Genomic DNA, 15,315 nt, shown 5'->3' with positions numbered 1-15,315 from the left:
TAGCAGACACAACAATGCCAGTAAAACCATAGATATACAGTCAAACCAATATTTATTCAGACACCTTGAACATTTCATTCACAGTTTATTCACTATAGTTTAAAAACATTTAACTGTGTAAGAAAAAAAGAATCTTAATGATGTCAGATAACACTTAAGCAAAACATGGTCAGGTCAGTTTCTAAATAATTTTTGGTTCCAAATTTTATGAATTTTACAGGTAGTCCACTGTATGAAGAATTTTTTGGGTATAATGTGTCACAGTTTACTTTATTTTCCTATCGTCACTTACATAAATGAACTATAGTGTCCTGCACCCAATAGTAAAAATATAAATAATGTCTGAATAATTTTTGGTTTCACTGTGTCACATGACTAAACATGTGTCATAATTTTTGAATACCTCCGTTTTCACAGTCCACACTACAGTTTTCACATATATCACTTGGGAGAGCGTCTTCAAAAGCTCAATTTTCCCTGGACAAAAATACCATCTCAGTGTGGAAGAAAGGTCAAAAAGTAGAGAAAAATGTGTTTTCAAATGTGTCCGGATTAATGTAGACATAGCCTGAGAGAGATCTGTGCAAATTGACTTGTGTGTGTTTGTGTAGGTGTTTCTGTGTGGAGTGTGTCGATCTGCTCGTCGGGGCCGGTTCGGCACAGGCCGCTATCCGTGAAGACCCCTGGAACTGCTACATGTGCTGCAGCAAGAACGTCTTCGGCCTTCTGAGGCGCAGAGACGACTGGACCTCACGACTGCAGATGTTCTTCGCCAACAACCACGACCAGGACTTTGTGAGTTGATCTAGTTTTGAGCAGTTTGGCAACTTTTTGGCAACAGTTTGGCAGTGTAACAGTAGACAAATTCAAATTCTGTTGGAAAGCAGCTCTAAAAAGACCATAGTACAGACCCTAAAGGGACCTTTGCAAAAATAAAATATATAGACTTGAGAAACTTTTCATGTGCGCACAGGAATTTTTTTGCATGCTCACACATTACAATTTTCAGTTTATGTACACTATAACTTACTGCCCTAACAAAAGCCAAATTTTTAGCACTTTTTACTGTGTCAGACTTTTTTTATGGACCCTTGAACCTGGCAAATAGGACGTTTGCGAAATCAGCCCATTTCACGGCACGGTTTCTCACCGCCACAGAGGATGCGTTAAAGCGGACATAAGGCCGTGAAATTAGAGTTACAGGTGCTGGTCATGTAATTAGAATATCGTGAAAAAGTTCATTTTTTTATTGTAAATTATTTTTAAAAATGAAACTTTCATATATTCTAGATTCCCTACATGTAAAGTAAAACATTTCAAAAGTTTTTTTTTAATTTTGATGATTAGAGCGTACAGCTCATGAAAGTCCAAAATCCAGTATCTCAAAATATTAGAATATTTCCTAAGATCAGTTAAAAAATGGATTTTCAAAACAAAAAAGTTCAAGTTCTTTAAGGTATGTTCATTTGTGCACTCAATACTTGGTCGGAAGCACATATTACAGTGATCAGCCTGTGGCACTGCTGAGGCACTATTAAGCCTTCAGATCATCTGTATATTGTTGGATCGACTTTTGAGCAAATAGATCTTTTACTAATTCTTGTGCATCCATACTCTCGTTTTCTCCGTAGTAAAATGGCAGCAACACACAAAGGAAAAATGTTATAGTATACATACTATATAATTACATAATTGTGACGCGTAAGCACACAAAAAATAGCATATTCGAAAGCCTATATATTTTTTATTTATGCAAAGGTCTCGTTATGGCATCACTACTATAGTGTTATTATTCATTTCAAGTCAGTAAGTTCAGTGTCGATGTTGCAAACATTCATCAATTATGAAATCAAATCAATTCAGCTTTAAAGCAGCTCTACAGAAGAAAACAGTGTCATTATTCAGCTCAATTTAGTTCAAGTTTTGTTCTCATCATTCATTCAAATTGATAATAGTACTGAACACATTTGAATAACTTTTAAAATAACACAAATGGAAGTTAAAAAATCAACATCTGTTCATCTCTCCCCTCTCAGGAACCACAAACATTGTATACTCCAGTAGCGGCAGAGAAGAGGCAGCCAATCAGAGTGCTCTCTTTATTTGATGGCATCGCTACAGGTGAGATCACACCTGATGACCTCAACCCTGTTACTTTTTATGCTTTTGCCCGCTCATTTACATGACAACAACGTTTTGGGGGCCTAAAAACACAAACTTTATCATCTCTGTGTAAACAACAAAAACACAGATCTGTGCACTGTCTGACGGCATGCACGTGTTTAGTCTACAGGCGTTGTTTGGCATGAGAGCTCTGTAAAAGAATGCATATGTGCGCAGACTACTGGCCTGGCATGCTTAATACAGCGTTTTAGTCGTTTTCGCGGATCCGCGTGAACCGGTGTCTTTTTGATAATGTTGTTATCTGTACAAAGAAAAAAAATGTTCTGTTTTTAGTACTGCACTGTCTTAAAACATACACACACTTTATACTGCATGGTACGGTTCGATATGGAATGGTACGGCTCCACTTTGGTTGAGGATCCAAGCATGCCGTACCGATACCGGTCACTGATTGGTCAGAAAGAATTGTTACTACCAGCATAATTGGATTTGAAACACAAGACACCAAAACCCACTAGATTTAAACAGTCAGTAACAGCACCATTCATGTTTAAAGGGAAAGTTCACCCCAAAATGTGAAGAAGTTGCTCTAAAGTTTCTCTAGAGTTTCTTTCTTTATTTAAACACAAAAGAAAATATTTTGAAGAATGCTGGTCCCCATTGACTTCCATAGTATTCTTTTTTTTCATACTATGAAAGTCAATGGGGACCAGCAATTGTTCACGGTTAATATTATAATGATATACCAACTGTGGTTCCTTGTTTTTGCTGTCAGGGCTGCTGGTGCTGAAGGATCTGGGTATTCAGGTGGAGCGATATGTGGCATCAGAGATATGTGAAGACTCCATCACGGTGGGGATGGTGCGACACCCGGAAGGGATCTTGTATGTGGGCGATGTGAGGAACGTCACACGCAAACATGTGAGCATATGTCTTTCTTTCTGCCTCGCACTGTCTTTTCTCCTGGACGCACTTCTGATGTCCCTCTCCGTTTGTCGTCACATGTCTCTGTAGATTCAGGAGTGGGGGCCTTTTGATCTTGTGATCGGTGGAAGCCCCTGCAACGATCTGTCCATCGTCAACCCTGCCAGGAAAGGCCTCTACGGTACGAGTTTGAGATCTATTTCCTGCATCAAAACCAGAATATTTGTGTGTGTGTGTGTGTAATAGAGCTGCATGATTCATCTTTAAAGGTGCCATCGAATGAAAAATTGAATTTACCTGAAAAATGGCAGATGGAGCAATAATAACTGACATGATCCATGATATCATGATATTTTTAGTGATATTTGTGAATTGTCTTTCTAAATGTTTTGTTAGCATGTTGCTAATGTACTGTTAAATGTGGTTAAAGTTACCATCGTTTCTTACTGTATTCATGGAGAAAAGAGCCGTCGCTATTTTCATTATTAAACACTTGCAGTCTGTATAATTCATAAACACAACTTCATTCTTTATAAATCTCTCCAACAGTGTGTAATGTTAGCTTTAGCCACGGAGCGCTATCAAACTCATTCAGAATCAAATGTAAACATCCAAATAAATACTATAGTCACATGATCCGAAGCATGCATGACGAACATCTTGTAAAGATCCATTTGAGGGTTATATTAGCTGTGTGATGTCTGTGTTTGTGCTGCCACTGAGCCAGAGAGAGCAGTTGTCATGTATAGGTTTGAAACTGCTTTACAAACAGTCTTTCCAAGCATTATTACAATAATTCAGATGACCACAGAAGTACTGGGATAAAAGTTTATAGATCGGATATAAACACTGATGTCTACGGCAGCAATTAAATAAAGTATATCATATTTTGAAAGCAACTTGATGCTATCAATTACATCATTACACCAGTGGGTGGCGACAAGTGAGTGTTAAAAAATGTCTTTGAATCATTCGGGATTCATTCAAAAAAGCTGATTCATCCATTAATGAAACAAGTGAAGTCTTTATGAGCAAGTCATTGAATCATTCATTCAAACTGATTAAAAAAATTAATTCAAATTAATTACTTTTTTTTAAAAACAAGACTGCAACAATTAAAATTTTGTCAGAATCTCTAGTAAATTACATGTTTTGTTTAGTTGTCTATTCAGAATCGTGGGAGAATCATGATCTGCATTTTAAACCAAAAATTTGTGATTCTCAGTTTTTCGAGAATCGTGCAGCTCTGGCGTGTATCGATGCATTTGTGTTGTATTAAGTGTTTGTCCGTGTGATGTGCAGAGGGCACCGGGCGTCTGTTTTTTGAGTTCTACCGGCTGCTTCACGAAGCGCGACCCAAAGACGGAGACGACCGACCGTTCTTCTGGCTGTTTGAAAATGTTGTTGCCATGGGAGTCAGTGATAAAAGGGACATCTCACGCTTTCTGGAGGTGTGTTTACACTCACACACACACATTCATGCCTAAAGTGAATCATGTGTGGTGTTCATCAGCACTGCCCCCTTGTGGTTGTGCATGTAACAGTCTATATGTACAGTAGCACAAAATGGATTTGGACAATGAAAAATGTCTGAATTTCGCATCTGATAAACACAAAGCAGTGAAATAATTTTAATCTTTATTTTCAACATTGATCTATTGTTTTATCAGTAAAATCCTGACTTTTTTGTATTGAGGAGGGAAACAGTTAACAAAAATGTTTTTAAATTAAACTTTTTTAAATTAAATTGTTCATGTTAGTAGTATTTTTTTTTAACTAATGCAGTGATATTCAGGCAATTATCCAAATGCATTTTGGAGTCTATCTATCTATCTATCTATCTATGTATATAAATGCAAAACGTTTTCATGTTTTGCATTGATAATAATCAGAAAAAATAAAAATGGTAATTGTGACTTTTTATATACAATTGTGGCCTATAAACTCGCAATTCTGACTTTTTTGCTCATAAGTGTTATAAAGTCAGAATTGCAAGATAAAGTCACAATTCAGCCTATTTTTCCTCAGAATTGGACTTTATAACTTGAAATTGCGACTTTATATCTCACAGTTGTGTGAAATAAAGTCAGAATTGCGAAATAAAAAGTCGCAAGTATGTTTTTATTTTTATCCAGTGGCGTAAACAAGCTTCCATATAAATGTTTCTTGAGCAGCAAATCAGCATATTAGAATGATTTCTGAAGGATCATGTGACACTGAAGACTGGAGTAATGATGCTGAAAATTCAGAGGAATAAATTACATCTTAAAATATATTCACACAGAAGCCAGATATTTTAAATTTGAATAATATTTCATAATTTTAGTGTATTTATTGTATTTGTGATCAAATAAATGCAGCCTTGGTGAGCAGAAGAGACTCTTTCAAGAACATATTGAAGGCCTGCAAATACTGTTTAGTGAAACTCATTGACAGTCATTTCCTCATCTCTCTGTGCATCCAGTGTAATCCAGTAATGATCGACGCTAAGGAGGTGTCAGCCGCACACAGAGCTCGATACTTCTGGGGCAACTTACCTGGAATGAACCGGTACAATCTACAATATGAGTGAGATAAGCTGTTGTTGGTAGTGTTTGACTTACATGTGAAAAATGAGCATCAAAATAAACTCTCTCTCTTTCAGGCCACTGACTGCCATGGCAAATGATAAACTCGACCTGCAAGACTGTCTGGAGCATGGACGCACAGCTAAGGTGTGTGTGTTCAGTTTGTTTTATTATAGTCAAGTCACCTTTATTTATATAGCGCCTTATACTATGTAGATTGTTTCAAAGCAGCTTTACAGTGAGGTCAGGAAAATGATTCAGTGATGCACAGTTCAGTTCAGCTGTACAGCAGCTCTAGGAGAAAATAGTGTTCAGCTGAAGTCAGTTCAGTGTTAGTTCAGTTCTGTTGTAAAGATCATCAGTTATTAAATGAGTTCATTTCATCTATGAAGCAGCTCTGCAGAAAACAGTGATCCAGTAGTGTCAGTGCAGTCAAATCAATAATACTGTTTGATATTAAGTGTCCCCAACTAAGCAAGCCAGAGGCGACAGTGGCAAGAACCCAAACTCCATCAGGTGACAGAATGGAGAAAAAAACCTTGGGAAAAACCAGGCTCAGTCGGGAGGCCAGTCCTCCTCTGGCCGACGAAAGAACACGGTGTGATTATGATTATTATACATGAAAAGATCATGATTTCAGTATGAATTGTTCAGGACAGTTTGTAATTATTCAGATAATTTGTTATTATTGACTGTGTTGAGGTTTGAGTCTTGTTTAGGGCACTTTGAGGCAGAACTTTATATTGTGGTTTGCTTGAGTCGATTCATTTTCAAATATTTCAGATTGATGCCCCTAAATGTAGCAAAAAACTAAACAAACAGTGACTGGTTATTGTCCATGTCAGTCTCTTCCTCTCTAAATGGGTTGTACTTGGCCCATGTCGACAGACTAGCTACGTGACACTAGGTTTGGGTGGCTGACAGCAAAGTGATTTACTCTTGCACTGGCTTTGTTTTTTCAGTTCGGCAAAGTGCGAACCATCACAACTCGCTCAAACTCCATAAAACAGGGCAAAGACCAGCACTATCCCGTCTATATGAACAATAAAGAGGATATCCTGTGGTGCACCGAGATGGAGAGGTGAGGGCGGTCACATGACCGGTGCTTCTAATAATATTTCATCCCAAAGTTGAAAGAAAGTATAAAATAAACATTTCTATTTGGAGATTTTTTTTACAGCGTGACATTATTTTCATGACATTTGAGCATATTTCTCCCAAATTCTCATATCCATCCTTTTAAATTAAATAGTAAATAAAAAAAGGTAAGTAAATAATTTTAGTATTGTTATGCTGTCTCTTATTTGTTGAAGTTAATAAAAAATAAATGTAACAGTAATCCAATAAAAACCTACTGTATTACTCTATCATTATCACTTTCATTCAAAATTTTAATAATTTTACTAAATTTAATCATTTAAATAATAATTTAATAATAAAATTCATATAAAATATAAAAATTATGCTAATAATAATAGTAATAAAAACTTTAAATCTGACATAAGTGTCCAAATACATTTTAGTCACTGTACATATTTATATCAGTAATTTTTTTTTTTTTAAGAAATAACTTCAGCAAGGATACATTAAATTGATCAAAAGTGACAGTAAAAAAATATTAAATAAAATAAAATAAAATATTTCTATTTCAAATAAATGCTGTTTTTGAACATTTTGTTCATCAAAGAATCCTGAAAAAAATCTTTAAATGTACAAAATATTTATAAATAATTTAGTATTGTTGTACTGTCATTTATTTGTTGTAAATAATAAAAAAAATGTAATACAATTTAAATAAATATATAAATAATTTCAGTGTTGTTGTGCTGTCTTTTATTTGTTTTGTTCATAATAATAAAAAAATGGAAAAAAAAAAAAATAATTCTAAATATTAGTAAAAACCAGTAAAAACAATGCTATTACATCTTCAGTGAGAATACTGGGAAATATAAAATGAAAATTTAATTTTAAATTAAGAATTTTAGTCATTTTAATATTTAATAATTTAATTACAAAATCAATATATAATAATACTAGTAATAATAATAATAATAGTAATAAAAATTACATCCAGATGCAAAAATGTGCTATAATAATCATATCATTATCTAATTACTCTATATAACAATAAATATATATTGTTCATGTTACAGAGTGTTCGGCTTCCCCGTCCATTACACTGACGTGTCCAACATGAGTCGTCTCGCCAGGCAAAGGCTTCTGGGAAGGTCATGGAGCGTGCCCGTGATTCGCCACCTCTTCGCTCCGCTGAAGGAATACTTCGCCTGTTTCTGAAGCTCCGCCCACCACACGGCATGATGGCGTCGTGACGTCCCTCCTCTTCCTTTCCTTTCCAATAAGCTCCACCTTCTTGTGTTCATTTATTTTTGCTCGTGGCCTGTGAATGTCTGGTGCTATCCCAAGATTAATGTTCAACCCACTAGACAGCCACACTTCACATATTTATTTGGAGTCCACATTTTTAATTTTCTTGTATTTTATTGTTCGTCGTTTTAAATTTTTAATTTTTTTTTGTCATGTTCCAACTGTGACAACTCTCTCTCTCTCACAAAACTGACAGAGACAAAATGTGAGTGTGTTTGCAAGTGTATGTTTGTCCGAGCGTGAAAATATAGAGCACAAACCGCTGGTTAACTAGTGTGAAACAGAAGCAGACGCTCTCTGAATCCTCGAACCGGGCGAGTCCTTTTCTCCGACCCTAAATCTGATGTTGCAGCGTAAACTAACTAGGTAAGATGTGGCAACTTTCAAGCCTCATGAGTCAAGTCATTGTTCTGACCTCACTGAAAGCGAAATGCTTCGGTGAACAGTCAAAATCACACTGAACACATATATAATGTTTTATATATCTCACGGAAAATATGTGCAGGTCATGCTTCACCCTAATATCAAAAGAAAAAAATGAGAAATTATAAACTGCACCATGATTTTTATGACAAAAGCACATTTCCCCCTCCCAAATTTCATTTTATATATATATATTAGTGCTGTCAAACGATTAATCGCAATTAATTGCATCCAAAATAAACGTTTGTGTGTACTGTGTATATTTATTATGTATATATACATAAACATGTATGCATAAATATTTCTTAAATAAATACATGTATGTATGTGTATTTATATATACATAATATCATTAGAGGTCGACCGATATCGGACCATACTTGCCGATAAGTGATTAATCAGCCGATAGTTTTTAAAATGGATACTGGATAAATAATAATAATAAAATAACACTAAGTAAAACAGTGCTGAACTTTTTTTATAAATAAGTACTGAACCATGAAAATGTGCTAAATGAAATAAATTAATATGAGATTAATAAATATTACTTTCTTTGCCTCTATTTTAGAACACTTGATGATCATCTGATCCAAATACCAAAATATGTATTGCAGTGATGATAAAGAAATGCATTTCGGATTTGTTTATGTTTCTGTCGGCTGCATGAACTTTCAAACGTCGCTTTAAATATGCAACTTCGCTGGCTAATGAAAGCATAAAAGTGACCAGCTGAATATACAGTAAATAGATGAAAACAATCGTGACGTTAAACATTTGGGTCGGATTTGCGTGCATTTTTTCATGTTGTTTCAAACGCTTGAGGTGCTACTAATGTTAGCGTCCTCTCAGCCTGATCACAAACATAGGGTAGCCTAGTACTGCTGTTCTTTTTCTGCTAATGCAGCATCTAATCAGCAAATTAATTACTTTATAATGATATGACAGCATGCACTGTAGTGTACTGTATTCATACTATTTCGCCGTCGGTGTTTTAAATGCGCACAGCCTCATGTGTCAAAGTAAACAACAGTGCAGTGTTAGTATTTATTTGGCCTCTAGAGGCCGCTAATCTACTGTATGGTGACGAGCAGACCCTTTTCAGCCACTCCAGTCTCCTAATATAGGTCTTGCAACGGACACAACCCAGAAAAACAATCAGCAAGGATTTTTGCCGATAACCGTTTGTTCCACCAATCAACTATCGGTGCCGATTAATCGGTCGACCTCTAAATATCATGATTATGTATTTATATTTTTATATTTATATGTAATTTATATTATATAAAAATATAAATGTTCATTTCCCAAACTTCATTGTAATGCAAATATAAATTTTTGTAGCATTTATTGTAATTGATTCCAACAAACATATATATATATATATATATATATATATATATATATATATATATATATTTCAATAGCAGTTAAACATCCAGATGCATTATGGTAATGAGAATTTTGGGGAAAATGTGGTTAAAGTTGTTATAAAAATAAATCCAAAAGGTCCTAAAAATAGGTTTTGTTTTTCGATTTTTGGATGAAATTTTACCTCAGACATATTTACATGAGATTAAGCATTAAGCAGTGCTGTGTATTATTTCTACCTTTACATGTATAGAAATCAGGTGAATCGCGGTTAGTTTGGACAGCCTTATATTTACATTATCACTTGCCGATTTATCATGTCGTGCCTGGTTAGGATACGTGTCTGTAACATCGACACAAACATCATTTTCATGCATAAACACACTTTTCCTGTGAGAGAGAAGATGTGCTTGAAGAATCAACAATACACTGTTTACAGTTTACGCTCTTAATACGGTACTACTAAACTACAGTAACTATTCACTCACAACTCCACTAACTCGACTATGGTGCTCTCTCTCTCTGTCTCCCTGTCTCTCTCAGCAATACAAACGCAGCACGCAGTCCTGTATGATGCCTTTCTGCTGGAGCCTATAGGGCACATGTGAGAGAGCTGTGTCACATCACACACACACACATGCACGCTGAGAGCTGTTACACACTCATACACATTCATGTAAAAGGATAGGGTAAAATTAATTTACTCACCCTCACCGAAGAGAGTAAGTCGTACAGATTTGTAATGACACGAGGGTGAGTAAAAACGACAGAAGTTTCATTTTGGGAGTGAACTACTTCTTTCTGAGAGAAGTTTATTTTCATGTTGTTTGCCGTCGTCTCTGATGCAATATTCCGCCAGCAGACAGAAGCTGACCTTCCGCATGGAATTATTTGCATCCGATTCTGCCAGATCTTGCCGTTTTCACTCCACACTTGTCCAGACACCACCACTCTTACTGTGTTCAATGTTTGTGTGTGTTCAGTCAGGTATCAGGGATGTTGTGTAGTTTTTAGCCCCTGCATGCGTTTCTCCTGTTGGTGCTGGAACTCAGTGGTGCCGCAGATACTCCATGGTGCAGCTTCATGGTGCTTCGTTCTCACTCTCTCCTGACTTGCGTTCTGCTCCCGGTTCAGCTCGGCTACGTTCACACCGCAGCTGCATGTGGCCTATATCTGTGCAGTGTGAGTAAAAATTACATTTTCGTCTTCCAGCGGAGATTTAACATACACTATCATTCAAAAGTCTGGGGTCAGTAAGATTTTTTTTAAGGAAATTAATGCTTTTATTCAGCAAGGATGCATTTAATAAAATAATAGTGACAGTAAAGACGTTTATAATGTTACAAAAGATTCCATTTCAAACAAATGCTGTTCTTTAGAACATTCTATTCATTAAAGAATTCTGAAAGAAATGCATCATGGGTTCCACAAAAATATGAAGCAGCACAGCTGTTTTCAACATTGATAATAATAAGAAATGTTTCTTAAGCAGCAAATCATCATATCAGAATGATTTCTGAAAGATCATGTGACACTGAATACTGGAGTAATGATGCTGAAAATTCAGAAATAAATTACATTTTAAAATATATTCAAATAGAAAATTGGGAATTGTTTTAATATTTCACAATATTACTGTTTTTATTGTATTTTTGATCAAATATATGAAGCCAGACTTCTTATCGATCCCAAACTTTTGAATGGTAGTGTAGTTGCATTCTTAACTCTTTCCCTGCCATTTTTATTTATTTTTTTTTTTTAAATAAATAACTAGATACATTTGCCAGCCACCACCAGCATTCTTGCTCATTTTCGCAAAAATTTCATGGCCCCCAGAAGACTAAAACATGCATAAGTAATGCTTTTATCACTTGTTTATGCTCCTTTTTTGGCCTTGTTTTGATCTGGAGATTCTGTACTCTTTCAGAAGATGCGTAATAGCGCCCCCTACCGTATGATAGTGGAAAAACTGAAAATTATGTAAATGGCAGGGAAGCGTCATCTCATAAATTATGGAAAATTTCATTAATGCATGGAAAGAGTTAATTTAACTTGCTATGAATTAAAATAATTTTTAAATTGTACTAAATAAAGTTTAAAAAAGGAAATTTATAATATTACAATAATACAGTATCTTTCTTTATAAAATATAATGGGGTCCTTAAGTCTGAGGCCAAATTGGATGCAAATTGTAATTTAAGCATATTTTATTTTAGAATCTGAATCAGGCTCTTGCAGTGTGAACGCAGCCTTTCTGTCTCTCGTGCTGAACTGCGTACGGATCAGCCCGCGTGCTAATCTACAGGCTGACTAGCATTGTGTTTCTACCGTTCTGGTTTTTGATAGTCTGATATATTCAGTGCTCCTTGCTCGGGATTCTGGGAAAGTGGCCCATCTGTGTGATGTCATAAAAGCTGGTCACTTGGTGCTCCCAGAATCCAGAATCTTCTGGTGCAATCGGAGAGTTCACACTTGGATTACGTGCAAACTGGATTACTGTACAACTCTACTACGTGTGCTGTTTTATAATCCTGTTTCAGATCTGAAGTAAACAGGACTCTGGTGCTCACAGAGATGTGCTACGAAACCGAGGATTTTTGTACGAATTTGCTTAATTAAATTGGCCCTCGCTGGAGGGAAGAGTTTATACAGATTACATTTCAACCGGGAAAGGACACTTTTTTGGTTTCTCCAATCAAACTAGCACATTAGACTACTTCTTATTTGAGGGTTGCTCATTTCTTTGAACTTTTGGCTATGTTGAAGCCAGTCAACCAACTCATTACCTGAAAGACAGTTTTATTTTTTGCAGATTCAGACCTGAATGGTTATATATCACAGTTGATGTTGAAATATGCTTATGGCCCACAGGTTATAGTAAACTTCTGCTTTAGCTCATGCTCAGAAACCGATCTTAAAGGAAAACATCCTGCCTTTTAGACGTTTGAAGTTATTGGATTGTTGCTTGATTATAAGAATTCACTTTGGGCAAATGGGATTCAAAACACCTTGTTATTTTAGTCCATTTTTGTCAGAATTTGAGAGAATAAGTGTCTAGTAATCTCAATTTGCCATGTTTAAATGCAAAAAAGTTGTCTACAAATGCCTCGCAGAGATAACACCGACAATTTTTGTTGCCAAAAAGGTTTTAATTAAAACTCTCTCCAGAAAGCATGATGTCTTTTGTTAGGTTTTGAAGACAAATGTCATCCCAACCCCTTTAACCCTAAACATTTTATTTTGCTCCAGTATCATTTAGTGTGTGTTCACACTTGTAGTTCAGTTTTCTCCAGTTTAGTCCTGGTTCACTTAGCATTCACACTGTCATTTTTAAGATGCAAAACAAGAAAACGGCTTTGCACTGGGCTAAACATGTACAAATGATGGTATTTTTACCAGCTGAGAACTCATGGAGAGCTTTTAAAATGTGTAAAGAAGTCAAAACTGTGCCAGGAATTTCTGTTTCGCACAAACGAAGATCTGACGCTGTTGCTGTACCGAACTGTGATGAGCAACGTAGCTCCTATGACGAGAGGAACCAGGTATGCTTAAGCATTCTGTCCTTTTTAGCGTCACGTCTTGTGACCATCACGTTCTGTTTTGGATTCATCCAGATGTCTTTGGTCCTTGTTGCGTTCATATTTCAGTCGAATCGCACCGGAGTTCATTTGGAAGCGGACACCCTGAATTGATGGGTCGCACCAGGATTCGGATGTAAGCGTTCACATTTGTTCAAATTAACCACACTAACGGAGCAATCGCACCAGAGTTCATTTCAATCAAACCAAACCTGCCAAGTCTAAGAGATCAAGATGTTGAAAGCGAATATCTAAAATGCAGGATGTTCTCCTTTAAAGGTTCGCTTGGTAGGATCCAACTCCTTTAGCGGGATCTTTGTGGCACTGTGCTGGGTCGAACCGCTCGTAGCCTTAGAGTCTGTTTGTGTTCGTTTGGTGAAGGCTGGTGAATCTCGTAACGCAACGTGAGGTTTGATTGTTATTAGTCGAGACTTCAGTGGTAAATGAATTGTACATAGATAAGTTTGCCTCTTTTGTTTTCTTTGTTTTTTTTTTTTAGAAATTTATTACATTTTGTGTGCTGGGTGTTTTTGAATTCTTTTAGAGTAATTATGCCGTTATTATTGGCTAGTGTATGATTATATGCATGGCTGTTATAATAAAGGGGGTGGAGCTCTGAGTCAGAGGTGGCCGTGTCCAATAAATTTCTATTTATGAACCCATGCGGGGAAGGTGATTGACAGGTGATGCGTTCGAGAGCCGACCAACCGTTTTCAGCTATAAAGGAGGTGGGGGGTCTTGCGTGAGGTTATTTTAGGAATAATATCTCGACGCAAAGAGACCGTGAGGGTTGTTTCAAAAAGGTGCTATACATTATTCTTAATAAATGATGAATTAGAAAAGAATGACGTGAAACTATATCGTTGAGAAGTGACTTGGTCTTGACAATGACTGTTTTATGTTGTGTAGTCTTGAAAAAGCACTATTATTTTACTCTTTTATGAATATATTAACAAAAGGCATTTTAACTTTGTACTTGATGAAAATGTAAAAGTAAAAAAGACGAATAAAAATGTACAGATTCATGTGTTTTAGCCTAGACATTACTGTAGTATGTGCCTCTCAGTAAGAAACATTCATTCATACTGTATTCGCATGCTGCCTTCAGGTCACGTCGGAGCGATTCTGTTTACGAATCGAGCGCACGTGAACGAACGCTGTCTGGGTTTTCTTGAATTTTTGAGTTTTGTGTCAGTTAACCAACCTTATTGGTCATAATTTGGTTTTCATTGCAGTTGTTGGCCTCATAATTTACATTGACGTGTACTGTCGAAGAAAATTATCTATAAAACGTGTCGATTTATGGGGAAACAAAACCACCCTTTCCATCATTCCCTGGACTTAAAAGGATAGTTCACCCAAAAATGTAAATTATCCCATAATTTACTCGCCCTCAAGCCATCCTAGGTGTATATGAGAGGTCAGAGGTCACTCTTCCACCGGAACTAGACTCACGTACAGCCATTGATGGAAGTTAGTGATTATAGTTTATAAAGTTAGAAATATGGATGTTTTTCTTACAAAAACGCATCGCTTCACTTCAGAAGGCATTTATTAACCCCCTGGAGCCTTGTGAGTTACTTTTATGATGGATTGATGTACCTTTTTGGGCTTAAATAAAAATGGCACCATTCACTCCCATTATAAAGCTTGGAAGAGCCATTATAACTCTGATTGTGTTCATCTGAAATAAGTAAGTCACCCAGGATGGCTTGAGGGTGAGTAAATTATGGGATAATTATCATTTTTGGGTGAACTGACCCTTTAATGCACATCTTTTTCTCTTCTCTTTCTGCTAAAAAGTTTCTTGTGTTTGTCAGGAAATGAAATATAAAAATACATTTTATTTTCGGTCACTTCAAATTTCGAACTCGTAAACAGGAGCTTCTCCGGAGGACTTGAAGGCAGCATTACTGTACACTGTTACCTAACTGCTTGGAAGTGAT

At 36.1% G+C, this 15,315-nt stretch overlaps 2 protein-coding genes across 14 annotated transcripts in view; one reads left to right on the top strand and one right to left on the bottom strand.

The window, feature by feature from the left end:
* Positions 1–9,819, top strand: part of dnmt3aa (DNA (cytosine-5-)-methyltransferase 3 alpha a) — a 54,514-nt gene extending 44,695 nt beyond the window's left edge. For 3 of the 9 annotated variants that reach the window (XM_067384391.1, XM_067384388.1, XM_067384386.1), the window contains 9 exons: positions 612–795; positions 2,037–2,121; positions 2,900–3,045; positions 3,139–3,229; positions 4,351–4,499; positions 5,513–5,598; positions 5,693–5,762; positions 6,578–6,696; positions 7,769–9,819. In XM_067384391.1, the coding sequence (XP_067240492.1) occupies positions 612–795; positions 2,037–2,121; positions 2,900–3,045; positions 3,139–3,229; positions 4,351–4,499; positions 5,513–5,598; positions 5,693–5,762; positions 6,578–6,696; positions 7,769–7,910 (1,072 nt within the window). In that variant the 3' untranslated portion in view covers positions 7,911–9,819. Of the gene's footprint in view, positions 1–611; positions 796–2,036; positions 2,122–2,899; positions 3,046–3,138; positions 3,230–4,350; positions 4,500–5,512; positions 5,617–5,692; positions 5,763–6,076; positions 6,214–6,577; positions 6,697–7,768 lie in introns of all 9 variants that reach the window. The other 6 variants (XM_067384390.1, XM_067384385.1, XR_010894979.1 and 3 more) reach the window with 5 other exon arrangements.
* The window catches only part of gnpat2 (glyceronephosphate O-acyltransferase 2), a 29,387-nt gene continuing 17,306 nt past the window's right edge, over positions 3,235–15,315 (bottom strand). For 3 of the 5 annotated variants that reach the window (XM_067384398.1, XM_067384396.1, XM_067384400.1), the window contains one exon: positions 10,828–10,964. The gene's annotated coding sequence lies outside the window, so the exon portion shown is untranslated. Of the gene's footprint in view, positions 3,252–10,827; positions 10,965–15,315 lie in introns of those variants that run through there. The other 2 variants (XM_067384399.1, XM_067384397.1) reach the window with 2 other exon arrangements.

The sequence above is a fragment of the Chanodichthys erythropterus genome, chromosome 4, assembly GCF_024489055.1.
Source record: "Chanodichthys erythropterus isolate Z2021 chromosome 4, ASM2448905v1, whole genome shotgun sequence".
Taxonomy (NCBI): Eukaryota; Metazoa; Chordata; class Actinopteri; order Cypriniformes; family Xenocyprididae; genus Chanodichthys; species Chanodichthys erythropterus.
Note: the sequence above shows the minus strand (reverse complement) of the source record. Positions and strands in the feature narration are given on the sequence as shown.